The 27,457-nt window shown below is 33.7% G+C and overlaps 1 protein-coding gene across 7 annotated transcripts in view; it reads left to right on the top strand.

Moving 5' to 3' along the window:
• RPS6KA6 (ribosomal protein S6 kinase A6) overlaps positions 1–27,457 on the top strand; it is a 134,316-nt gene that overhangs the window by 25,409 nt on the left and 81,450 nt on the right. For 5 of the 7 annotated variants that reach the window (XM_073013547.1, XM_073013549.1, XM_007992172.3 and 2 more), the window contains 5 exons: positions 6,583–6,699; positions 14,237–14,318; positions 15,304–15,384; positions 16,843–16,922; positions 27,195–27,301. In XM_073013547.1, the coding sequence (XP_072869648.1) occupies positions 6,583–6,699; positions 14,237–14,318; positions 15,304–15,384; positions 16,843–16,922; positions 27,195–27,301 (467 nt within the window). Of the gene's footprint in view, positions 1–2,362; positions 2,483–6,582; positions 6,700–14,236; positions 14,319–15,303; positions 15,385–16,842; positions 16,923–27,194; positions 27,302–27,457 lie in introns of those variants that run through there. The other 2 variants (XM_073013548.1, XM_037989490.2) reach the window with 2 other exon arrangements.

Raw genomic sequence — 27,457 nt, forward strand, 5'->3', positions numbered from 1 at the left:
AACTATTAAAGACAGTGGAGAAGGCTGCTTATTATATTTTAGCATTAATAAATTCACAAGGACATCATGCCTCACACCACAGGGGAACAGTGTGTGTGGTGCATAAACTCAAGGACACATACACAGGGTGATTGGCAAATATTTACCTTTATAATTTTAACAGAAGATAAGTCAGGAAGTTCAGTTTTCAGTGGAAAGGCAGTAAAAGTATACAGTGCTAGTTACTTATATGATCTACCTTATGCAATCAACTTCAGTGGCTAAAAGGTACAGTGTGAAATTTTGGAGAGTAAAGGACCTAGAATCACTTCCAAGGATTTGATTTAGTTTGTGGCCTGAGTTATCTGGACTTGAAACCATGTACTTTGGGTGTGTGATGGTTAAAGTACTCAATTTGTGTCGATAAAACCGTATGAGTGATTAAAAACACCATATATATTTATCCCTTAAAATTTTTAAATATATAGCTAGCTAGGATTTTTTTTTTCTTTGTGATTGCCGTGTATTTTTTTTGTGGTTGGCCTTTTTTTTTTTTTTTTTTTTTTAACCCTTTTAAAATAGTGTAAGATTGTAGAGACTGCTCTGTGATGGTAAGTATTTGGTAACAGGCCGCTGGTAAACTATATCTAATATCACATTTCACCACTTAGTCTCCTACTTCTTTCAATGTCAAGGTTAGAAAAAATATGTTATGATTTGTGTCCTTTAGTAGTTGGCTAACATGAGTTAATTTTTTATTTGTTGTCAAAATAAGCATAGCTGTCTTATATTTGGTAGTTTATGATCCATTTGTATTTTTTTTTAAAACTCTACCCAGTATCTGTTTTTCCTGAAATAAAATACATATTTTTAATGCTATCAATATCCTTAAAATTTCAAAGAAGATTCAGTTAGCAATTAGATTCTTTGTTGATTACATTAGTGCAAGGTCAGCAACATGTTTAGTCTCTAAAGTGATTTATATTTTTATTATGCAGAGATATAAATGTCATAGTTATCTGAAAATGTATATTTTGAAAAACAAATCTGATATCCTGATAGTTTTAAGCCGTGAATTTCTTATTTTAAAAACTATTCTTGACATGTATCTCTTAAGAATTATTTCAAAAATACTTTTTTACAAGTGTGTTTTACTTAGACTCAGTGGAACCACAGGTGGGAACTATTTCAAGCTGAGAATGCCTGCTTCCTGTATGGTGTATATTTTTTTCCTCTATTTGTCTTTCTATTCTGATGCACATTTAGCCTTACTATACTTCAGTATTTTTTCTCTTGCAATGCTGGTGTTTACTTCTAATTTCTATTCAGTTACTTAAAAAAGTGGAACCCTTGTCCTATAGATATGCAAAACTCTCAGATGAATAATTATTGTTCAACTAAAAAATGTTGGTTAGCCACTATAAAGTGGAGTTATGCTGCACCATCAGGTATGCAAAGATAAGTGGTACATAGGGTCTCTGACTCAGGATGGTTCAACTTATGAGTTTCAACCTTATAGTGATACAAAAGTGATATTCATTATGTTCCTCAACTTCAAATAGGATTATGTTTGGATAAACTCACTGTAAGTTGAAAGTGCATTTTCAACTTACGATAGGTTTATTGGGACAACACTGTCATAAGTCCAGGAACATCTGTACAAATAAGTTCAGTAACTTCAATTTTTATGGATGTTTTGTGGGTTTCAGAGTTCTCAGTTGATCCGTATGACTGAGATCTGAAGTAGAGTAGGTATTATTGCCAATTTGTAGATGAGGGAACTAAGGAGCTGACCCTTGTAAGTAGAATAAACCAAACCAAGTGGGAACTAGTTTGCCAGCATTCTTTGGTTTTCAGTCATCAATGCAAACTTTTACAAACCTAAGTCTTCTGCAGATACCTTCCATTGTGTACATAATTTTGATGTGCTTAGTTCACCCTCGTGGCATTTTGGCATTTATACTGATATTACTCTTAGCTTTCTTTCAAAGTTTGCTAATATTTGACATGGTTTTCAGTGACCCGATATTATTCAGTGAATGAGAAGGGTATATCAAGCTGCTCTTCTGAGTCTTTGCATATATGTTTCAACAAATCCACAACTAAATGATTCTTGGATTTTTAGGGTGATCTTTTCACCAAACTGGCCTGTGTACCTACAAATAAAGCAGATGTTTGAATAGATGAATGTTTTATTATTAAATAAAAATGAATAAGTTCAGGCTTTAAAAATGCTTCTTTTGTTTTGATTTGTTTTCTGGAGGTTAGTTCCACAGTCATATGAAAACTGTTGTAATTGAGCTATAGTGTATTGCTATTAGGTTGTCATCAGCTTTTTCTCTTTTCAATTAACAGGTGATTCCATCTTCCTAAGCAAATCAGTTATCAAATGAATGGAGCAATAGTAGATTTGACAGTTCATTTTGTACTTTAACAGTGTGTTTTCCCAGTGTTACAGCACTGTTGGCCCTCTGGATTAAAAAGATGATCACAGATTATAGAGGTCAGAGCATACTATTTTGGTTGTGGTTGAGCCTTCATACTTCTTCTATATATCACTGATAACTTTATGGTTGCGAAAAAATAATAAAACCTAATTCATAGTCTTCCTGGCCTCAGATTCAGATTTGTTATTTGATATAGAAAGACTAGGGGTCCTTATTTGGAGATTATTAAATCTTCATTTCACAGTAGCAACATTGTTTTCAAAGATCAACTAAGATTATGTACCGTGTATAGGTTTGCTAGGGCTACCCTAACCAAATAACCACAGATGGGTGGCTTTAACAGCAGAAATTTATTTTCCCAAGATGCTGCATTCTGTAAGATTGAGATCAAGGTGTTGGCGGGGTTGGTTTTTCTGAATCGTCTCTCCTTAGCTTATAGATGAGTCTTCTCCCTGTGCCTTTACGTGGTCATTCCTCTGTGGCTGTAGGTATTCTGATTTCCTCCTCTTATAAGGATGTCAGTCATATTGGATTAGAACCCACCCATATGGCCTCATTTTACCTTAATTACTTCCTTAAGGGTCCTATCCCTAAATACAGTCATGTTCTGAGGTATTGGGAGCTAGGACTTTAATATATTAACTTTTAGGGGACATAATTTAGCCCATAGCATACTTGTAGCTTTTTGTTTCTTTGATGGATGTGATGTTTCTGACAAAGTTCTCTATCCTCAAATTCACGGTTTATTTCTGTATCCCCAGTGTGCAGCACAGTGTCTGATAATAGGATATGTGCTTAACGAATGTTGATTTGCTGGGTGAATAATAAGAGTGTATATATGGGAAGATAAGGTGATATAGCACAACTTTATCATACCAGGATAGGGAGATTTTTCAAGGATGATTTATTCTTAGGAAAAAAGAAATAAATCACTTGTAAGTACATTACCACCTATTTCAGGCTAGATTGTTGTTACTATAAAGCTTTTGGAATGGTGCAGAACCTGAAGAAAGGGAGGTGGAGGGAAGAAAGAGGGTTTCAGTTGACAAAAAAGGACATTATAATAGTAAAAAATCAATAAACATAGCCTCGGGATGGCTGAGAAATTTTAGGCAATAGACAAGAATGGGGCAGGGAGCAGATGGAGTAAGACAGAATAAGTATTGGAAATGGTGACACAGGAGGATATCACATACTTTGAGAGTAAAAAAGAGCTATTGGCATAGAAATGATAAAAGTAATAAGTCACTATATATAAACACATACACACATGTGTATATGTGTGTGTGCACACATGTATGCGCATATGTGTATATATTTGTGTGTATATCTATTATATATCTATATAACTATGAATCTTAGAAGCACCCAAATATTGTTTTTCAATCCTGGCCATGTGTCTGAATCAACTTGGGAGGCTTAAAAAATACACATGCTTACATCCTCCTATAGTTCTACTGAACCACAATCTCTGAGGGTGGGACCCAAACAAGTGTAGTAAATAAATATTTCTTCTACAGGTGATTCTTATGGGCAACCAGGGCATTACAAATTGTCTGTGTGAAGGCACAGTAGTCATAATTCAGGGATATAATATGTAGTAGTAGTTGTTGTCCTAGGAACATATGTCTTTATTTAAAAAGGCAAATGGCCAAGCATTAAGTCAATATTCAGGGGTTATTGTATCCTTTATTTGTGTTGAGTACAACACATACTCAGCACAGTGTAATAAAAATACTGACAGTGGATAATATGGAAAAAGTTTATATTCTTCACAGTGTATGGGAAGATTTGCTTATTTTATTTAGAAATATCGTTATCACAAAGTTAGTTATATTCAAAGCTGACACAATTTCATTAGCCAGAATCTCCTGTTTCCTTGTTTCCTTTATATATTTAAAAAAAGAAATTGTGGGTATATATGTATTTTGTTTTGTAGACTGTATTTAAGAATAATTTTGAGATTTCTTACTAATTTTACCTTTAAAATCTTTCTTTTCTATTGTATATATTTAAGGTGTACAATGGGGTGTTTTCACATACATTGTAAAATTATTATTATTAAGCAAATTAACATCCATCATCTCACAGTTGCCCTATTTGTTGGTGGTAAACACTATCTTCGTTTTAAAAAGTATGTATTTTTTCCTGTTTCTTTTATAACATTGAGCAGATTTCTTTGTCTTTCTGCTCTCATGAGATCAAAAAAGTATTGTGCTAAGCATTAGGAATAAAGAGATCAATGTGATATAATACCTGAATTTAAGAAGCCCACAGTCCAGTGGGAAAGAAAGACACAGTAATTAGTTGTTAGGATACAGTGTAACATTTTATGTTGGCTGTCTCCTGGGAAAAGTGATTTTTCTCATCTAGTTGCATTTTCATATTGGGAACTTTTTAGGGTACTGCTGCTGAAAATTGAAAGACGTTGCATTTTAGAGGATGGGCATGTGTGGATTATTAATAAAAGGTAAAAGGGCATTGGACATTTTCATTTGGAAAACCTGCTTAGGTTTGGTGAAACTAACTAGAGTACAATTCGTTTCCTAACTCTGAACACTTATAAAAAAACTGATGCCATTATGATCCATGCTTATAGTGATAATCTAAACATAAGCAGGGACCTGAAGTACCTTCTTGAACATAAAAAATATTATATTGTGTTCAATATAGAGTCACAGACATTGAGGGGACCTTAGAGACCCATGTAACAAAACCCCTTTGTCATGTGAGAAAACTGAAGGAGAGAGTGGTTTGTGATTTAGCTAAGGTTTCTTAGCTTATAGGCACGTACAGGTATATTATACTTTAATATAGTCCGCAGATGTCAGCTACAAAGCATATATATTTGCATTAAAAAAAGTTGTTGACTTTTTAAAACAGGGACCCTTTCAAACAGGGAAATTCACTTCCATAGCAGATTGATTTTAATTTAATTTTTGTTTTCAGAAAACGTTTATAAATTGCCATCACTATTTAAAAGGGTCTGGTGAAATACTATTTTGATGTATAAGAAACACATGATAAACTTTCAGAATCAGTTATTCGTCATTTCTTGTTGATTTGCTAGTGGTTCCTGACACCTACAATTAAAATTTCTTTGCCTAGGTACCCCTCTTGAGATAGTGAATGTCTGACTACCTATATTCCATGGACCTTATTTTAGCTGCCATGAAGTCTTGCTCATTTGGGACCATGCTCTTGTTCACTTTGGCTACAATCACCATTGACTAATCAGTTAATTGAAGAGTGAATAGATTGAGAACGTTGTTGGCATCCAGGCTAAAATTAGTATGCTCTAATGGAATGCTACCAAGATTTATAGACATTGTGATTAAGTAGTCATGTAAACTTAAATTCTGTGAGTCTTAGTTTTCTTCTTTATACAGTCAGAGAGTTGGATAAGATATCCCTTCCAACTCTGTTATTTTGTGATATACATCTGTCATCTTAGCTATTGTGCTTCTCTAGGGACTGGAATTAATTACAGCTCACTTGAATGTAGTCATCACAGCTGAGTGGAGTCCTGCATCAGGGGGAAGAACCACTCACTGGGTGGCATCCTTTCTGCTTCACCCAGGTGGTACGAAATCTGGCATATAATTTATATATAAAATTTCAGTAAACGGGACATAGCTTGGAAACATTTGTTTGGGCTGTGCAGATTTTGTTGGTCTATGCCAATTTCTTTTTCATTGATGTGGTTAGTTGACCATTTAAACATTTAAAATAGTATAGTGAAATACTATTTAAAAGAGCTCTTGAGGTCACATTTTTTGGTCATGCCCCATAATTTACAAGGTTTTTTCTTGACTTTTCCTGCCTCTACCTCATTAGTCACAGTCCAGTGAAGGGTCTTGAGACTGTTGTTAATAATTTTATTATATTGCTCCCAAGCTGGAAGGGAAAGCTGAAGCATAGATTTCTTTTTACATTTTATTTACATGAAATTATGTAGTAGGGAAGGTGGTGGTAGTGCATCTGTATGTGCTGTATGTGTTAGAAAACAAGGAAATAAGGATACTGGTAGCCCATAAAACTCTGCTACATTGAGGGAGTTGGGTATATTATTTCTATTATGACTTCTGATTTTAAATGGAACTAATCAGAAGATGTTGAAAATGGATTCAAATATTGTTTGGATTTCTTTTTACAGGATGAAGGAGTTGTTAAAGAAATCCCTATTACTCATCATGTTAAGGAAGGCTATGAGAAAGCAGATCCTGCACAGTTTGAGTTGCTCAAGGTTCTTGGTCAGGGGTCATTTGGAAAGGTAATGAATACTTTTTTTTCCCCATTTGTTTCTCTTCTAAACATTTAGCGAAAAAAAAGTGAACACACGCGTAGAAATCTGATTAATGATTTGTTTCTAAACTCCTGAAAGGATGCACACAAAGGTAATTCTTTAATTTTATTCCTTTCATTTCTGTTGTACTTTTATTACCATTTCTTTGTACTTCTCTATAACAATCAAGGTTTTCCAATTCCCTAGGTTTACTGATTTTTCTAGGGAAAAATATAGCATACTCTATTAGCTGCCTAAATCAAAGTAGCTTGATTTTTGTAAAAAAATGGTATTCCTATCTCCTTGCTCACATGCTGGCATGAATACAGCTTGTTCTCTCCTGGTAATTTAATCTACATTTCTTAGCTGTGTCACAGAAATCAGAATTTATATCTTAATTCATGTATGAATTCGTCTATCATCTGTTAAAATAAAGTAGAACAAGGGTGTGTAAAGTAGAACGAGGGTAGTTACTGGGTGATACGTGGTTTGTGTCAAATTTAAGTCTTCAGAGAGCTTACATTTCAAGGCAGAAAGCAAAATTGAGTAAGATTAACTATTATAGTCATTACTAAAGTTGTTTATTAATCACTTAATAACATGGTTTTAGAAAAGAAGTGTATAGGTCTGGTTCCTGACCTTTATATACCTAACATCTAATACATGAAAAATATTACATACACATAGTAACAGCCTTGAGAAAAACAGCACCAACCACAATTTAAGGGGAGAAAGATGAAGAGAAACTATTAATTTCAAGTGGCTGAGATTTAGTTTTAAAGGAGGAAAATAAGGCAGTTGAACATAGATTATTTATAGTGCTCTGGAACATTTTAAAGTAAATACATTTTTATTTTATTATTTTATTGGGTTTTAGAGATGGGGTCTTGCTCTGTCACCCAGGCTGTAGTGCAGTGGCATGATTGTAGTTCACAGTAGCCTTGAACTCCTGGGCTCAAGTGATCCTCCATCCCCAGCTTCCCAAGGAGCTGTTCCTACAGGCATGCACCACCACACCCAGCTAATTAAAAAAAAAATCTGGACACAAGGTTTTGCTGTGTTGCTCAGGCTGGTCTCGAACTCCTAGCCTTAAGTGATCTTCCCACTTTAGCCTCCCAAGGAAAGACATTTATTGAATGCTCGGTGTGTTCACCAACAGTTGTATAAGCAGTATTAGTGACTATAAAATAGATGTCGTCTTAAAGAAACCTAATATTTATGCATTATAGAATATAAAGTGAAATATAAAGAACATTTTTAGGGAACAAAAAGGACAAACCGAGATGAATTATGGCTTGGCAGTGAATTGGTACAGGAGATATATAAGACAAGGAGATGGGACTTGAACAGTGTTCTGAGGAAAGAAAAACTAGAAGGAACTGTTAATAGATTGGTGGTGGTGGTGGTGGTGGTGATCATGATGTCGGTGGGGAGTGTTTATAGAACTGATCTCTAGAGTAGGCATGTATATTATATACAATTTTATTTTAGAGTTTCTAAAAGTGCAATATTCTTTTAACTATTTTGCACTTTATAGCTATTTTTATGGTGTTAATTTTAGAAGAACAGAGATGAAGTTGTTTTATATTCCAGATGTATAAATGCTTAAATATTTCACTTAAATAAAATATCACCAGGCAAACATTTCAAGCTATTAAAATTACCTACTTTGTCTTTTGGTGTATGTATTTACTCATATATGCTTTTGTTTATCTCCAGCTTTGTTCCAGAAAGGATTTAAGGCTTTCATAGATGAATACTAAATAAAATTAAAAATAAGTAGTGAAGATGATGGAAACAGAAAACGCAGAGCAGGAAAGATTAGATGAAGCCAGGAGTACACTCTGTTCACAAAAGCATGACATAAGGGTCTGTAAGTCTTTTTCTAGTAGGTCAAAAATTAAGACTTAAGTTTTCCAGCAGCCATTATAAAGTAGCTAATATATTTGAGTGTATTATAATTGATAGTATTTTAAAGGTAGAAACAGATTAAACAGACCAGAGAAATTTCTCTCATGGGTTTTCGTAAAGAAAATACTGTATAACATAATGAAATATATTCAGTAACATCTTCATGTTAAATATAGCAACATGCTGAAAAGTTGTCAATGTAGTCCTTAAATTCAGGGAAATCTCAGCTGTGTCTGCGCTGGGTTTTAGTTTTAAGAAGAGTATCATTGAAACCTTTTAATTCCTAATATTAAAATACAAAATAGTGATCTTTATGTAGTTAATCAACCAAAGAAATATTAAGGAGGTGGCTTTTTTTCTCCCTAGGATGTGAACATACTTGCTTGTCAGTGTTACATCATTTGCGTAGGCATTGTGTAGGTGTGACTTGTTATATGCTGAACCTATTCAGGAATTTGGCCAAGACCATGAATCAGATAAGTGTAGGAGCAATTCCAAGAGACTCTGAGCTGCAGAGTCTTAAGTTTTTCTTCAAAAGTTCTGTTGTTAAAATGCAGTAAATGGGATTTTAGTCCATATAAAGCCTTAAAACATTAAATGTTTTTATTGTCTATTTAACAGTGGGGGAACTCTGCTAAAGTCAACTTAAAATTGTAGTTTAAGGAAGCATGGATTATTATCATGAAAGGTGCATGTAATATTCTGTCCTAAGCACACCAAGTATAATGCTATTAATGATCATTAATGTATGGGTTGAAAGGTATACTAAACAACTTACATTAATTATTTTAAAACACAAACACATGAAAATACCTTTGAAATTGTCTGATTAGTCATTCTTATATATCATGTGCCAAATAATATTTATACAAAACATACATTTTAACATTTGTGGATTATTAAAAAAAATTGCTTTTGTGATAGTAAAGACTTTAACTACACTTAAAAATGAATTTTTGAAAATATTGAATACTTGTACTCTTAAATAAGTGATCGACTCTCAAGTGGTAGTTTTTAAAAACATTTGCTTACATCTTAAAATTTCCTGAAGTTGGTTCTTTCTCTTCAATCAGCATTTAAATATGTGTGATCTTCTAGTTCACTACAATTACTGAATATTCTTATAGGAAAATATAAATGTCCGTGTGATTGAGAGAAAAGTACATTGGAGTAACTCACCCATTCTTCTGGACAATATCCCATGATTGGATTAGGGTGACTGAAAAGAAGCCTCTTTTATCAATATAGATACGGTTTTAGGTACAGTAGTTTGAAGTCATGCAACAACTTTTTTACTTTATTTCTTTAAGCACCGTATCCCCAAATACAGTCATGTTCTGAGGTACTGGGAGTTAGGACTTTAATATATCAACTTTGAGGGGACATAATTTAGCCTGTAGCATACTTGTATTTGTTTCTTTAAAGGACATGATGTTTCTGACAAATTTCTCTGTCCTCAAGTTCACAGTTTATTTCTGTATCCCCCAGTGTGCAGCACAGTGTCTGATACAGAATATGTGCTTAATGAGTGTTAATTTGTTGATTGAATAACTAATGAGTACATATATGGGAAGATAATGTGATATAGCACAACTTTATTATACCAGGTTAAGGAAATTTTTCAAGGATGATTTAAGAAAAAAGAAATAGATCACTGATAAGTATAAAATCACCTTATTTCAAATTAGATTGTTACTACTGTTAAGCTTTTGGAATGGTGCAGAACCTGAAGAAAGTGAGGTGGAAGGAGGAGGGAGAATTTCAGATGACAAAAAAGACATTATAATAGTAAAGATCAATAAACATAGCCTTGGGAAGGTTGAGAAATGTTAGGCAATAGATAAGAATGGGGTGGAAAAAGAACTACTTTTGTAGTTGATTTTGAGAAGGGGGCAGTGAGATATGACATTTTCTCACACTAGGAAAGTCACTCATAAGACCTGAAAAAATAAAAAAACACAGGTCAGATGATAAACAGGTTACTTCTTTAGACTGCGAATGATGCATCCTGTTAAATGCCATATTGGGATACTAGTGAATGTTAGAAGAAGTAGGGGGAAAAAGTGGCTCCTTTATGCAGCAGTGTCTTCAGAAAAACTAGACTATCTCTTTCTTTCTTCCTTGCTTGCCTCTTCTCACTCTTCATACTCCATTCTTTACAATCCCACTGAGGGCTATGTTTTGTAAGAGTGGTTCTGAAATTTTAGTCTGCATACCCCTGGACAATCCCAGGACCTTTTCAGGGAGTCCTCAAGTCAAAGCTACTTCACAATCATCCTAAGATACTATTTGTACAACTGCTGGCATGTTGGCCAATCAAGGCAGTGACTTCAAATGGTACCAGTAGTCATTGTATTCTTCATTTTCTTACATATACAGTTTAAGAATGTCCTTGATGAGACATTAACAGTTATTACGTTTATTAAATCTCAATCCTTGAATACCCTTTTTTTGAATAATCTGTGATGAAATAGGAAGTACATGTTAAGCCCTTTAGCCACATAACAAAATAGAATGATTGTCTCAAGGCAGAGGACTTGTGCAAACTTTTTGAGTTGTGAGCTGAACCAACCATTGTTTTCATGGATCACCACTTTTCCTTGGAAGGATAATAAACTATGGTTACCTAAATATGCTTATTTGGTAGGTGTTTTCTCAAAAATGAATGGAGTGAGCCTGTTCATAGAAAAACAATTGATACTCTTTTTGTCAATGGTAGAAACTGAGCTTTCCAGCTAATAATTGAATTTAGGCAGATGTTTATTTGCCACATTGACGTTGTTATCTTCTTAATGCAGCTATACTTCTTTTTATTATGCTTCACTTCATTGCACTTCACAGATATCCTTCACTTCATTGTGCTTCACAGATATTATGTATGTGTGTGAATATATATATATGTGTGTGTGTGTGTGTGTGTGTGTGTGTATATGTGTGTGTGTGTGTGTGTATAGAAGGTTTGTGGTAACCCTGTGTTGAGTAAGACTTTGGGTGCCATTTTTCCTCCGGCATATGCTCACTTTCTGTCTCTGTCTCATATTTTGGTAATTCTTGCAGTGTTTTAAATGTTTTCCTTACTGTTACATCTGTTATGGTTCTTTGTGATCTGTGATCTTTGATGTTAGTGTTATCATTGTTTCAGGGTGCCGTGAACCACACACACATAAGACAGTGAGCTTCATTGATAACCGGTGTGTGTGTTCTGGCTGCTTTACTGACCAGCTGTTTCCCCATCTCTCTGTCTCCTTGGACCCCTCTATTCCTTGACCTACAAGAATATTGAAATTGGTCTAAATAGTAACTCTACAGTGGCCTTGAAGTGTTCAAGGGAAGGGAAGTGTTCTGCATTTCTTACTTTAAATCAACAGCTACAAATTATTAAGCTTGGTGAGGAAGGCATGTCAAAATCTGAGATAGGCTAAAAGCTAAGGTTCTTGTGCCAAACAGATAGCCAAGTTGTGAATGCAAGGGAACGTTCTTGAAAGAAATTAAAATTGCTACTCCAGCGAACATATGAATAATAAGAACGTGAAACAGCTTTATTACTGATATGGAGAAAATTTTAGTGGTCTAAATAGAAGATCAAACCAGCCACAACACTCCCTCAAGCCAAAGTCTAGTCTAGAGCAATTCCCTAGCTCTCTTCAATTCTGTGAAGGCTGAGAGAGGTGAGGAAGCTACACAAGAAAAGTTTGAAGCTAGGAGGGGTTGGCTCATGATAAGGAAAGAAGCCATTTTTGTAACATAAAAGTTCAGGGTAATGCTACAGATGCTGATATAAAAGCTATAGCAGGTTAGCCAGAAGATCTAGCTAAGATAATTGATAAAGGTGATTACACTAAACAACAGGTTTTAATTGTAGAAACAGCAGCCTTCTATTGGAAGAAGATGCCATCTAGTCTTTCATAGCTAGAGCGAAGTCAATGCCCAGCTTCATAGCTTCGAAGGACAGGCTGCCTCTCTTGATAGAGGCTAGTGATCCTGGAACCTTTAAGTTGAAGCCAGTGCTCATTTGCCATTCCAAAAATTCTAGGGCACTTAAAAATTATGTTAAATCTACTATGCCTTTTGTCTATAAATAGAACAACAAAGCCTGAATGACAGCACATCTGTTTATAGCATGGTGTGCTGAGTATTTTAAACCCACTGTTGAGACCTACTGTTCAGGGAAAAAAAAAGACATTTTTCAGTATATTATTGCTCATTGGCAATACTCCTAGTTACCCAAGAGCCCTGATAGAGATGTACAAGGAGATTAATGTTGTTTTCATGCTTGCTATTACAGTATCCGTTCTGCAGCTCATGGAACAAAGAATAATTTTGACTTTCAAGTCCTATTGTTTAAGAAATACATTTTGTAAGGCTATAGTTGCTGTAGATGGTGATTGCTCTGATAAGTCTGGGCAAAGCAAATTGAAAACCTGTGGATGGGACTTGCTATTCTAGATGTCATTAAGAACATTTGTGATTCATGGGAGGAAGTCAAAATATCAACATTAACAGGAGTTTGGAAGAAGTTGATTCCAACCCTCATGGATGACTTGGAGGAGTTCAAGACATCATTGGAGGAAATCACTGCAGATGTGGTAGAAATAATAGCAAGACAACTAAAATTAGAAGTGATATACACCATGGAATACTATGCAGCCATAAAAAGGATGAGTTTGTGTCCTTTGTAGGGACATTGATGCAGCTGGAAACCATTCTCAGCAAACTATCACAAGAACAGAAAACCAAACACCGCATGTTCTCACTCATAGGTGGGAACTGAACAATGAGATCACTTGGACTTGGGAAGGGGAACATCACACACCGGGGCCTATTATGGGGAGGGGGGAGGGGGGAGGGATTGCAAATGATGAACAAACTTCATCATTGTCTTATTTTAGGAAATTGCCACAGCCACCCTAACCTTCAGCGTCTACCACCCTGATCACTCAGCTGCCATCAACATTGAGGCAAGACCCTCCACCAGCAATAAGATTATAGCTCACTGAAGACTCAGATGATCGTTAGCATTTTTTAGCAATAAAGCATATTTAATTAAGATATATAGGGTCATAAGATTTGTTTGCTCTTTATTAAGGTAACAAAAAGTGGGCCTGGGTCTTAAAAGGAGGTATATAGCCTCAAGTTTGTCTTTCATTGTGTTATTTATCTCTTACATCATTAAATTATCCAAGTTCAGGACCAGGTCATCTATTTTAAAAATTTTCCTTTCTATAGTAGTACTTATATACATTATGATTTATTAAATCTAAGGAAAGTGAAAAAATATTAATAATGTAAATTATAGCATAATTTACAGGAGAAAGTATAACTTTTTTCATTTTTTTTTAAATTGACAAATAGTTGTACATATTCATGGGGTACATAGTGAAGTTTCGATACATATAATGTATGGTGATCAGATCAGGGTAATTTTGCATCCTTCAACAAATCTCTCACTATCTCTCCTTTCCCTCTATGGGAAGGCATATGTTTATAAAATTAGAGAAAATGCAAGGATACAAGTGTATGCTGGTGTGTTTGTATAGAGCAAGAATGACTAGAAATGTGAATTTTCCTTTTTTTTTTTTTTTTTTTTTTTTTTTTTTGTTCAATTTTCTATTAGGTTTTTCTTGTTAGAAAGAAGACCGGTCCTGATGCTGGGCAACTCTATGCAATGAAGGTGTTAAAAAAAGCCTCTTTAAAAGGTAGAAAATTAGAAAGTTTATTAAAATAGAATTTGGCAAAGCGTATTTTAAGAAATATGCTGTGTATTACTTGCATAAGGTGAATAGATGTAGCTATTTTTAACATTGGTATTTGTGGCAGTTTTTCTAGCCAGTAGGTAATATTACTAGATTTGATATTGGCATATGCCTTAACTTAGTGAGAGTGCACCCTAGTAAAAATTTGATGCTAGAAAAAGTGACATATTTCATTTAATTTAAGCTTATTAACTTAATTGGGCTATACTCTTTTCTTTCAAGATTCTTGACTTTTCCTTTTCTGTCTGTGTCAGTATTACATTTTGAGAAAGCACAACCATTTGCACGCACTATCTTTTAGGGTCTGATAAAAATACCGCTTATGATCACTTTTAATCAGTAAACTCATTTGAACAATTAAAGAGATCAATAGGCCAGGCATGGTGGCTCACACCTATAATCCTAGCACTTTGAGAGGCTGAGGCGGGCTGAACCCGTGAGCCCAGCCCAGGAGTTCAAGACCAGCCTGAGTAACCTGGTGAAACCCTGTCTCTACAAAAAATACAAAAATGGGCCAGGTGTAGTGGCACGCACCTGTAGTTCCAGCTGCCTGGGAAGCTGAGATGGGAGGATTGCTTGAGCTTGGGAGGTGGAGGTTGCAGTGAGCTGAGATTTTGCCACTGCAGTCCAGCCTGGGCAAGAGAGCAATACCCTGTCTCACCACCAACAACAACCAAAAAAGATGAACACATAATAAATGCATATTCGCTACATACCTATTTATGCCACCTTAACCTGTCTCTAGATGTAATGAATATTTTTGCTGTCTGAGAATATGGTCATTATTATCTAGGAATATGAAAACTGCAAATTTAGGCATTTATGAAGTTACATTTTATGTATTTATATTTGTTGTTTGGTAAATTATTGATGGACTCTTAATTGAAATGATATGAGAGTAAAAATTGTACCTTTATGTAATTTTTAGTTCGAGACAGAGTTCGGACAAAGATGGAGAGGGATATACTGGTGGAAGTAAATCATCCATTTATTGTCAAATTGCACTATGGTATGTAATCTTTCTTTTATTCTTTTATTTATTTTAATCCTTATTTATTAATATGGAATTAGAGAATTATGATTTCCTTTCACACAATACTATAACAGGAAATAAATACTTTAGACTTATTTAGTATATTCAACTATGTAAAATGTATTTTTCTGAAATAAATACCAGTATTTAGTTATTTGTTGTATGTCCTTCATTTTTCCAAGTTGGTTAACTTGTTTAAAGTAACAAGATAGTGTTTTCCACTTACTTGTCTGGTAGTATTTATGTACTCTACTAGGCTGTAACTTCATAGTCTTAGACTATAAAGTATTGTGATAATTTACGTAAAACATTCAGTTGCTTGTTCATAATGACCACACTTATCTATTTCCTGGTTATATTCTAGAGGACCATGTAGTTATGTTAGTCTGCTTGAGTTATTTTTTATACTTAATGGAAAAGGACTACTAGTAAGAAGCAGTAGATGTAATGGAAAGAACATGAGCTTTGGAGTTAGACATTTCTCAATTTGAATCATGGCTCCATTGCTAATTTAACATATGGATGAGATCAACTTTATCTATCTATCTATCTGTCTATCTATCTATCTATCTATCTATCTATCTATCTATCTATCTCAGATATAATGTACTTTATCACTTCCATTTTTCTATATTTAAAAAAAGTAGCAGTCGTTGATTTTATTCTTAGTGTAATTTTGACAAATAATGCATTAAAATATATACCCAATTATCACTATTAAAAACCGATAAGAAATTTCCACCCATTATTCTTTTACTCCTTGTTATACTAACAGAATAAAAAAAGTAACATCTAAAGACCTTCCCAAATCTGTAGTAGGTCAATCAGTAAACGCTTACTGTGTGCAAAAATAGTGTATTAAATTCAGTGGACTGTAGAAATGAAACACTCTTTGACCTCAAGAAATTTATAACCTATAGAGAACACAGAGATGTAAAGAAATTAATTGTACAAATCAAAATGGAATAAGTACTATTAAAGAGGTATAAATATAATAAGATTTCAAAAGTAGCAGCAAGTAATTTCAATGAAGAAGAGGTTAAGGAAGCTGTGGAAAAATGTGAAAAGGGAGACATCCTGGAAAGTTTAATAGAGGAAGTGGCATTTTTCTTCAGCTTTGTAGAATTCGTAAATTTTCAGTAGGTTTGATAGGCTAAGTTTAGGCAATTGCAGTAGAACATGCTTCATAAATTAGGAAGTTTTTGGTGGTAGAAGTTCTGTGTAAAGCCACATTCAAGGGTGATTATGTTCTGGGAAGGGGTTTATAGCTATTTCAACACTGGATTAAACACTGGGTTTAATTTTGAGATGTTATCCATTAATGGACCATGTGAGTAAATACTGTGAAATTCTAAACATATATTAATTTAAAAACATACTAAGCTTTTTAAGCCTTTGAGATTATCCTGTTACTACATTCTAATTTTTAATTAGCCTTTCAGACTGAAGGGAAACTGTACTTAATACTGGATTTTCTCAGGGGAGGAGATGTTTTCACAAGATTATCCAAAGAGGTAAGTAGCTGTACATTTTTACTGTATTTTCTTGAAACAAAACTAAGAAAAATATCACTTTTGTTCTTCCACTAATTACATTTTTCCTATTGAAATTTTAAATGGTAACTACTCTGTTTGTTTCATTGCATAGTATTTGGTAATGTGCCTGATAATGGCATTTTCTATCATCTCAATGTGCTACTCATTTTCTTAGGCAGAAGAGCAATATGAATAACTGGATAAAGTAGATACGGGCAAGCCTAGGACTTTGGCTACTCAAGCTACCTAAACACCTCTGGGAGTAGTGTTTATTCATTTTAAAATAGCTTTATGGAGGTATAATTGACATACAATAAACTGTACATACTAAAGTATACAATTTTATAAGTTTTTACATTTGTATATAGCTGTGAAACCATCATTACCATAAGAATAATTAGCATATCTGTGATTCCTTAAAGTTTTCTTGTGTCCCTTTGTGATACCGTCTTCCTGCCCTAACCCTGCTGAATCTGCTTTCTGTCACTATTTGGTTTGTATTTTCTAGGAGTTTATATAAATGGAATCATATAGTATATTCATTTTTTTTTGTCTGGCTTAACATAATTATTTTGAGATTCATCTATGTTGTATGTACTAAGTATTCATTTTTATTGATGGGTGGTATTACTGATTGTATGGATACATCATGATTTGTTTATCATTCACCTGTTGATGGATTTTTGGGCCATTGCAGTTTTTGATATTACTAATAAAACTGCTATAAACATTCATGTACAAGTGATTGTATCATATGTTTTCATTTCTCATGGGTAAATACCTAAGAGTATAATGACTGGGTCATGTGCTAGGTGTATGTTTAACTTTTAAAGACACTGCCAAACTGTTTTCCAAAGTGATTATATAAATTGTACATTCCCACCAGCAGCGTAAGAGAGTTTCAGTTGCTCCACATCCTTGCCAACATTTGGTATGGTCAGTCTTTTAAAATTTTTGAACATTAGATTAGTTTTTAGTGGTATCCCATTGTGGTTTTGAATTATGTCACACTAATGACTAATGATATTGAGCATCTTTTCATGAGCTCATTTGCCATCTATCCTCTTGGTAAAATGTCTGTTTAAATTTTTAGCCTGTTTTTTTAGTTGGAATGTTTGTTTTCTTATTGAGTTTTGAGAGTTCTTCATATATTTTGGATGTAAGTCCTTGATCATATATGTTATTTGGAAATATTTTCTTCTGGTCTATAGTATGTCTTTTCATTCTCTTAACACTGTATTGAAAAGCAGAAGTTCTTAATTTTGATGAAGTCTGATTTATAGGATTTTTTTCCTTTTATTAATTGTGTTTTTAGTGTTCTATATAAGGAATATCTGCCTAATTACAGGTAAAGATTTTCTGTTATGTTTTCTAGAGGTTTTGTAGTTTGAATTTTACATCTAGATTTAGGATCCGTTTTGAGTTCATTTTAGTATATGGTTATAGGTATGTATAGAAGTCCTTTTCTTTTGTTCACATAGATATCCAGTTGTTCTAGCATCATTGTTGGAAAAGTCTGTCTTTTCTTCCCTGAATCACCTTACATTTTTCTTGAAAACCAATTGATCATATATATGAAGGCCTATTTCTGGATACTCTATTCTGTTCATTGGTCCATTTGTCTATCTTTATTACAATTATATACTGTCTGAATTACTGTATCTTTATAATATGTCTTGAAGTGAGGTAGTGCAAATCCTTGAGCTTTGCTTTTCTTTTTGAAAGTTTAGGTCTTCTAGGTCCTTTGCATTTCCATATCAATTTTAAAATCAGCTTTTCACTTTGTACAAAAATGCCCTGCTGGGATATTGGTTGGGATTTTATTGAACGTATAGGTCAATTTGCAGATAAGTTACATTTTAGTAATATTGAGTCTTTTAATTCATGAACTTGATATCTTTCTCAGTTTATTTAGATCATCTTTAATTTCTCGCAGTATTGTTTTCAGTGTAATTCTTGCACTTCTTTTGTCAGATTTACCTCTAAGTAAATCCTGTTTTTAATGTTATTGTAAATAGAGTTGACTTCCTAATATCAGTTTTAAATTGGGTGGAAACACAGTCAATTTTTTGTGTATTGAGCTTGTTTCCCACAGTCTAGCCAAACTTAATACTTCTAGCAGCTTTTAGAAATAGATTTCAATGGTTGAGAAAGATTTCTGTAACTGTTTTTTGAGAGTTTTATAAAAAATCAGAAATCAATTTTAGATTTATTCAAATGCTTTTTCTTCATTTATTGAGATTATAATTTTTTTAGTCTTACTGTGATGAATTACATTGATTGATAGATTTTGAACCAACCTTGCATTTATGGATGAACCCCACTTCATCTTGATATATTAACGTTTTTATAAAGTTGGATGATATTTGCTGAAAATTTGTTAAGAAGTTTTGCATCTATTTTTATGAGGGATATTTGTAATTTCCTTGTATTATTTTGTCTATTTTTGGTGTTAGAGTAATTCTGACTCCATAGAATGAGTTGGGTATAGTTTTTGCCTCTTTAACTTTCTAGGAAAGTTGGTGTAGATTCAATTATAAATTGCCCTTAAATGATTGGTAGAATTCACCAGTGAAGGCATCTGAACCTGAAGTTTTTCTTACAGGAAAGTATTTAACTACAAAATCAATTTTTATAATAGACTTGCGTTATTTCTTTTGGAGTGAGCTTTGATAACTTATGTCTTTTAAGGAATTTGTCTATTTCATCAAAGTTACTAAATTTATTGGCATAAAAATGTTCATAATATTCCCTTATTGTCCTTTTTGTAGTTGTGGAATTGTTAGTGATGTCACTGCTCTCACTTTTGATGTTGGTAATTCATGTTTACTCTGTTTTTGTTCTGCTTAGCCTCACTAGAGATTTTATCAATTTTATTACTCTCAAAGAAACAGCTTTTGGTTTCATTAATTTTTCTGTATTCTATTTCTGTTTTCTATTACATTGTTTTCTGCTTTAATCTTTTTTTCTGCTTATTTTGTGTTTCATTAGCTTTTCTTTTTCTGGTTTTTAAGATGGGAGCTGAAGTTATTAATTTGAGGACTTTCTTCTTTTCTAATAATGTAGATGTTTTGTGTTATAAATTCCCCTCTGAGTACTGCCTTAGGGTCATCCCACAAGTTTTGTTATGTGTCACTTTTATTTTCTCTCAGTTCAATGTTCTTTATGATTTCCTTTCTATTTCTTTGACCCATTGGATATTTAGAAGTCCACTTAATTTATAAATATTTGAGCATTCTTCCACATATCTTTCTATTGTTGATTTCTACTGTAATGTTGTTGTGGTCATAAGACATACATTGTATGACTTTAATTCTCTTAAACTTACTTTTATTTGCTTTATGCTTCAGAATATCATGTATCTTGGTAAATGTTCCATGTCCACTTGAGAAGAATGTGTATTCTGCTATTTTTGGGTGGTGGAATGTTCTATAAATGTGGATTTTTAGTTGTTTCAAGTTGTTTGATAGTGATATTAAATTGCCTATATTCTTTCTAATTTTATGCCTATTCTACAAATTTTTGAGACAAGGATTGACACCTTTTACTTTAATTATGAATTTGTATATATCTTCTTGAATTTCTGTCAGTTTTTGTTTCATGTGTTTCAAAGTTCTGTTATTAGGTACATAAACCTTTAGGGTTATTATTCCCTCTTGATGAATTGACCCCTTCATCATTATGAGATGACATGACTGACTTTGTCCCTGGTAATGTTCTTTTCTTCAAAATCTAATTTGATACTTATATGGTCACTCCAACTGTTTTCTAAAAAAGTATTGTTAGTTTGGTATATCTTTTTTCATATTTTAACCTTAGCCTATTTGTGTCTTTATATTTAATGTGTGGTACTTAAGGAAGCATAATTTCCTTGTTTTTTTATCCAGTCTGAGAGTGTGTCTTCTAATTGGGATATTAGACCTGTTACATTTTACGATTATTTTTGCACTTGTATTTAAATCTACCATCTTGCTATTCAGGATTATTTTTGTCCCATTTGTTCTTTGTTCTTTTTTCCCTCTTCTCCTGGCTTCTTTTTAATTACTTTTTTTTTTTTTTTTTTTTTTTACAATTTCATTTTTATCTCTGCTGTTGGTTTATAAATATTATCCATAACACTTTATTGTGTAATTTAATAGTTGCCTTAGGATTTGTAGTATAAGTTTTAACTCAGAGGTCAGGAAAATATGGTCTTCAGGCTAAATTTGGCCACTTTTCTTTGTAAATAATGTTTCATTGGAACATAACCATACTCATTTGTTTAAGTATTGTCTGTTCCTTATGTTGTACTTCAATGGAATCATACTTGCATAGTCATTTTTACTGGATAGCAGGCATGGTGGATTTAATTTTCTTACATGCTAGATACCTTTATTTTCATTTAAGTAGTATTTAGCTTTTTTCTAGGATGCAGTTCATTGTCTTGTAAACACTTTGATCATTTTGGGCCTTGTGTTTAAGCTTTAGTCATGTGGGACTAGGGAAGTATTTCGTTTAAGATTAATTTTTCCTCAGTATTGAAGCATGTCCTTTCTTATACTCTAACAAACACTCTTTGGATTATGAGGCTTTTCACTCTCCCTTTTGGGAAGAGGAGCTATCTCAGTCATTTGTGAGCTGAGTGGGCCCTTTCTTTTAATCTTTTAAGGTTTTTCTCTTCCTGGACTTGGGCTTGGGTAGTTTCCTTGGATCCATGTTTGACTATGTATATGTATATATATATGTGTGTGTGTGTGTGTGTGTGTGTGTGTGTGTGTGTGTGTTTTGAGATGGAGTCTCAGTCTGTTGCTCGGCTGGAGTACAGTGGCGTGGTCTCAGCTCACTGCAACCTCTGCCTCCCGGCTTCAGGTGATTCTCCTGCCTCAGCCTCCTGCATAGTTGGGACTACAGGTGCACAATTAGCCTGGCTAATTCTTGTATTTTTAGTAGAGATGGGGTTTCACCATGTTGGCCAGGCTGGTCTCAAACTCCTGACCTCAAGTGATCTGCCCGCCTTGGCCTCCGAAAATGCTGGGATTACAGGCATGAGCCCCAGTACCTGGCCCATGATTGACAATTTTTTTTATTGGATAGCAGGCATTGTGACATTTAGCTTGTTAAGGTGATGAACATTTTTGTATTTCTGTAACTATTACTGATCTCTGTTCTGAGATATAAAACTAGTTTGATACCTATAGGTCTTACTTTTAAAGTTTGTTAGATTGGACCAACACAGCTTTCAGTCAGGGGTTAATTTTGCTCCACTACTGAAGCAAAATCCTTCTGATTACTTTGTCTGATGTCCTATGAATTATGAGATTTTCTGCTCTGGCCGAAGGCAACAGAAACTATTCCTGGCCATGGTGAGTTCATCGATTGGTTTCTCTAACCCTTCATTCCTTTCCTGGTTTAGGGTAATGTCCTCACTCACATGTGCTGAGTATTTCTCTGCTGAATGCTTGAAGAAGACTGTCTGCATATCTACAGAGTTCTCTTTGTGCAGTTTACTCTTCTCTAATACTCAATCCTGTGAATTTTGTCCTCCTTCTCCAAGACTCTCTGTTCTGGCTTATCTACTCAGGAAGTCTTTCAGGCTCCACCTGACTTAGCCCTCCCTGTACTACCACTTGGAAACTCTTTCCAGGTAGTAAGCTAAGGCAGTTGTGGGGCATACTTCATTTGATCCCTGTCTCTCAGTATTCAGTGTCCTTTGTTGCCTGATGTCCAGTGTCCTGAAAAGTATCATTTCATATGTTTTGTCCTGTGTTTTAGATTTTTCAGGCATGAGATTAAATCCTGTCTTTGTCTGCTTCATTTTTTCTTTAAGTAGTAGTCTGGGAGTAGCATTTTAATTGGGTGATAGTAGTTCAATGTCTTACTTCCAGAATTTACAGTGTAGAATGTGGGAGAGCTACTGTTGATTCCCAGAGCTCTGGAACTTGCTGTGATAAAGGAACAGTGTGTTTCTGGTATGCTAGCCAGTGCTTAAGTGGCTAAGGTCTCTGGCTTATATCTGTCTACCTCCAGTGTAGAATGTGCCATGCGTGAGCATAGGGTGTGTTATTGGTTTATTATTAACTATAGAACATAATTCAATATGTGAAAGGGATTGTCTAGGACCCCCTTCTAAGGAGGGTCTTTAAAGGACCTTGTTAAAAACTGGTACCAAGGCATAGAAGGACAACAGTGTAATAAGGCTCCATTATTCATGATTTCTTGTGTTAGATTTTAGAAGTGTCACAAATATGTTTGAGAAATTCTTGTAGTCATTTCTAATTTTCTTTTAAACTCTTCAGACCTCCATTCTCGATGTGGGACTATCTAAACCCATACTAGCACAGAGATGCAGTCAGTAAGTTTTGATTCCTAAGTCTGGAATATTAGGTAAGAGCAAGCATTTTAAATGCATTACCCAAAAGATAATAAATTAGTACATTGATTGAGCAGCCTTTTAAAAAATGATTCAATGGTTACTTCTGTAGACAGCTTATTAATAATCAGATGTTTGTTGGTTATACTTCACTTGTGTGTACAAAAAATTGTTAAATAATCCAAAATGAGAACATGTTTTTATACCTTAGAAAAAGACTTTTTAAGTATATTTTTGTATGTTTTAAAGAATTTTATAATGTATGTCATTTGTATTTTAAAGGGAAAGATACCTATCCAAATTTCCCTTCCTCAAAATGTACACACACACACACACACACAAATACACAGGTAAACAAACAGAACTCTTAAGCTGTGCTTTATTTTGCTTATATCAAGAAAATGTAGTAGAATGAATGGCTGATTATTGTAACGCTGTCAGTTCTTCTAATGTTAATTTATTGGCTTAACAAAATTCCAAATAAAGCCACAATAGGGATTTTTGTTTGATGTTGACAGAATTATTTTATAGTTTCCTTGGAAAAATAAACAAATGCAAAGAAATAACATTTTTTGTTTGTTTGTTTGTTTTTTGAGACAGGGTCTTGCTCTATCACCAGGCTGGAGTGCAGTGGCACTATCCTGGCTCATTGCAACCTCAACCTCCCAGGCTCAGGCAATCTTCATGCCTCAGCCTCCCGAGTAGCTTGGACTACAGAAGCATGCGCCACTATACCCGGCTACTTCTTTTTTCAGTAGAGATGAGATCTTGCTATGTTGCCCAGGCTGGTCTCAAACTCCTGGGCTCCAGTGATCCTCATGCATTGGCCTCCCCAAATTCCCTTGTTTCTCTTGTTTAAAACTTTATAAAGTGTGGATAAGCAAAACATTATAGTATCAACACGAGATTAGAAACATACTGTATATCCCCAAAATATCCTGTTATAGATTACTTACCATATATCATTATGATAAAGGAAGAATCACAAATTGTGGCAAAGAGATTGTTCAATAAACAGTATTTGAGAAAGCGCTTAAATATTTCAAAAAATTGTTTTAAAATGCCGTCTCTACCATATACAAAAATAAATCTTACTTACATAAAAGAGCTAAATCTTGAAAACCCAGCTAAATATTTTGTTGACCATTGGATGGCGAATGTCTCCTTAAATCATCTATATATTTGACTAGCAAAAATTAAGGATTACTGAGCATAAAAAACTAGCACAAAATTGGATAAGTATTTGCAGCTAATATGATAGAAAACTGACATTTTTAATATTTAAGTGACTGTGCCAATTGACAAAACAGTAAGTCAGTAATAGAAAATAAGCACGAACATTACTGATAATTCACAAAAAAAGTAGAAAGACTACTAAACATGAAAAACAGTGTTCAGCCTAAAAATCAAAACTTAGATTTAAAAAATAATGCCATTTTCGCACACCAAATTTGAAAAGGCTTTTTACAGGGTATATTCCATGCTATCAAGGATGTGGTAAGACAAATGCTTTCATAAACTGCTGATGGGAGTGGAAATTGCTATAACCTTTTTGGAAAATAATTTTGTTGTGTATGTCAGGAATCTTTGACTATTTATGCTCCTTGACCCAGCATTTCATTTTTTAAAAAAAATTCTTAATTCATTTTTAGAAAATAATCATAAATATCAGTAATATGTACCTATGCATATTGCAGAGTTATTTCAAATAGTGAAAAACTGGAAATAACCTAAATGTCAAGAAGGAGAATGTTTAGGTAACTTACAGTAAATTGGTATGGTTATATTGTACAGCTATTGGAAACTATTTATAAATAAATTTTAAAGACATAGGATGCTTATGATATAATATCAACTGGGGATAAAGGAGGCCACTAAATAGTACTTGTACAGTAGTCTGATTTCAACTCTATTAAAACACACATTCGTAGACACATTCAAACACAGATATGCACAAAAAATTGAAAAGCAAATGACAAAATATTAAAAGTGCTTAGCTCAAGAGTACTGGAGTTTAGGATGATTTTCATTTGGTCAGGGGGGAGGGCGATTTATGAGTAGGACGATTAGTGGGTTGGAAAGCATTATTGGCAGTGAACCTAAAATTTGTTTTTAGAAAAACAAACATTGCAGCATAGCATGTGGCAGAAGTGGCTTCTAGGGAAGAGTTCATTCTTATGGACAAGTATCCCTGAGTTGACATCTTGGGCCTCCTTCTTACTAGCTGTGTTACTTTGGGCAAGTTACTTAATCACTCTGAGTTTCTTTCTCCATTTGCAAGATGTTCCTAATACCTACCTCATAGAGTTTGGAAGCTATAATAATATAATGATTGTACAGTGCCTGGCACATAATTTCTATTTAGTAATGTTTTATTTGCATCTATCATGAGGCTTTCCACCAAGACAACTTCATGACAAGGTGATAGGCTTGCATAACTATAATTAGGCAAAGTTTTTTCTAATTTAGTTTTAAATAATTTTTATTTAGCCTTTTCTTATGTATTAGCCTTCAGAGAACTTTCTTATTATCCTTGGTTAGAAGTTGAATAGGCAACAGTTATTTTTATTCTTAATAAAAAGTCAAGTGAAAGTGATGTTTTTATACTTTTACCATTATAATATTCAAATTAATGCTCCCAAAACTTAGATAATAAACAATCTTTGTTTTTCTGTTGATCATTTAAAAAAGTAGTTAGCATATCAGAAGTTATTAACTGCTCATTCTCTGCAATTTTACTAGTAACCTGGATCTGCATTGTGAAATGCAGGGGCCATAATTCTAAATGGGCAAGCAGGTTGTAAGCTATTATGACATGTACTTTATGCAGTTTTGAGCCTTCTTAATAATCCAGAGGTTTCTTTATGAAAATAACCCATTTTGAGAAAAATATTTGATTTCACCAATCTGGAGTTCTTGCTAAACCTTAAAAATTACATCTCATGGCTGATTAGTGTCCAATTCTATGTGTAAATGAATACTCACTAGTGAATGGATTTAGATATAAATCTATAATAATAATACCTTATGGTTATATATATATAGTTTTTTAAAGTTTACAAAGCTTTTTTTCCACATAAACTGATTTGATTCTTACAACAACCTTGTTAGGTATATACAGCAGATATTATTGTTCTGTTTTACAGATTTAGAAACTGAGGCCCAAAGGGCTAAGTGACATGTCTGATATTACACTGCCAATTCTGATTCAAGTTCATTACTCTTCACTTCATCATAGCAGCCTATTTCCAGGCACAAAATGATTGAGTAATACAGTGCCATTACACTCATATACATTACTAACAGAAGAGGCTTGGATCCACCCCTTAGGTCAGAGATGAGTTCACAATTGTGTGTAAGATAAGAGTTACTAAATTAACAACTTGTGGTAGTGTAGTAAAAGCTTTGGGTTTGTAGAGCCCCTAAAAGTGAAATTTCTGAGAAATGATAGTAGACAGTAAAAGAGAGAATGGTAGAAATAGTGGAATTCCCAGTGCTAAAACAAAATACCTTCTATATTTCAAATACCCTAAGGGTAACTATATTATAGCAGAGTACTAAAATTAATATTGGTATTATGGGACTAAGTCACTTTAAAAAAGGTGAATCTTGTGCTGTGCATTTAGTGTGAGAAGATATACAAACAACATAATGTTTCGGAAAGATTTACATTAAAATGGTTAATATTGAAGTGACGCATTCTTAAAGAGTTTCGTTTCATTTATATGGAAATCTTATTTCTCTGGTATTGCCAATAATTATGCCAGTCAAATAAGAATTGACTATGCTTATTATCTTATTATTTTCCTAGATTTGTCTGTCTACTCATTTTGAAAGAAGTATTTTTAAATATACTGAATACTGAAAGAAAGATCAAATGATAATTCATTATTTTGTTCTAGGTTCTGTTTACAGAGGAAGATGTGAAATTCTACCTCGCAGAACTGGCCCTTGCTTTGGATCATCTGCACCAATTAGGAATTGTTTATAGAGACCTGAAGCCAGAAAAGTAAAGCTGTATTCTTCTTTTGTATTCATGTTGTCTGTGTTTCTGGAAGTACTTTTTGTCAAACTCCATTAGGTCTTTTAAATATTATAGGGAATTCTATATGAATTACATGAAACTTGTTTGTAAAAAGTAATCTTTGTAAGACATACATTGACT

Source organism: Chlorocebus sabaeus, chromosome X, assembly GCF_047675955.1.
Source record: "Chlorocebus sabaeus isolate Y175 chromosome X, mChlSab1.0.hap1, whole genome shotgun sequence".
NCBI classification, from domain to species: domain Eukaryota; kingdom Metazoa; phylum Chordata; class Mammalia; order Primates; family Cercopithecidae; genus Chlorocebus; species Chlorocebus sabaeus.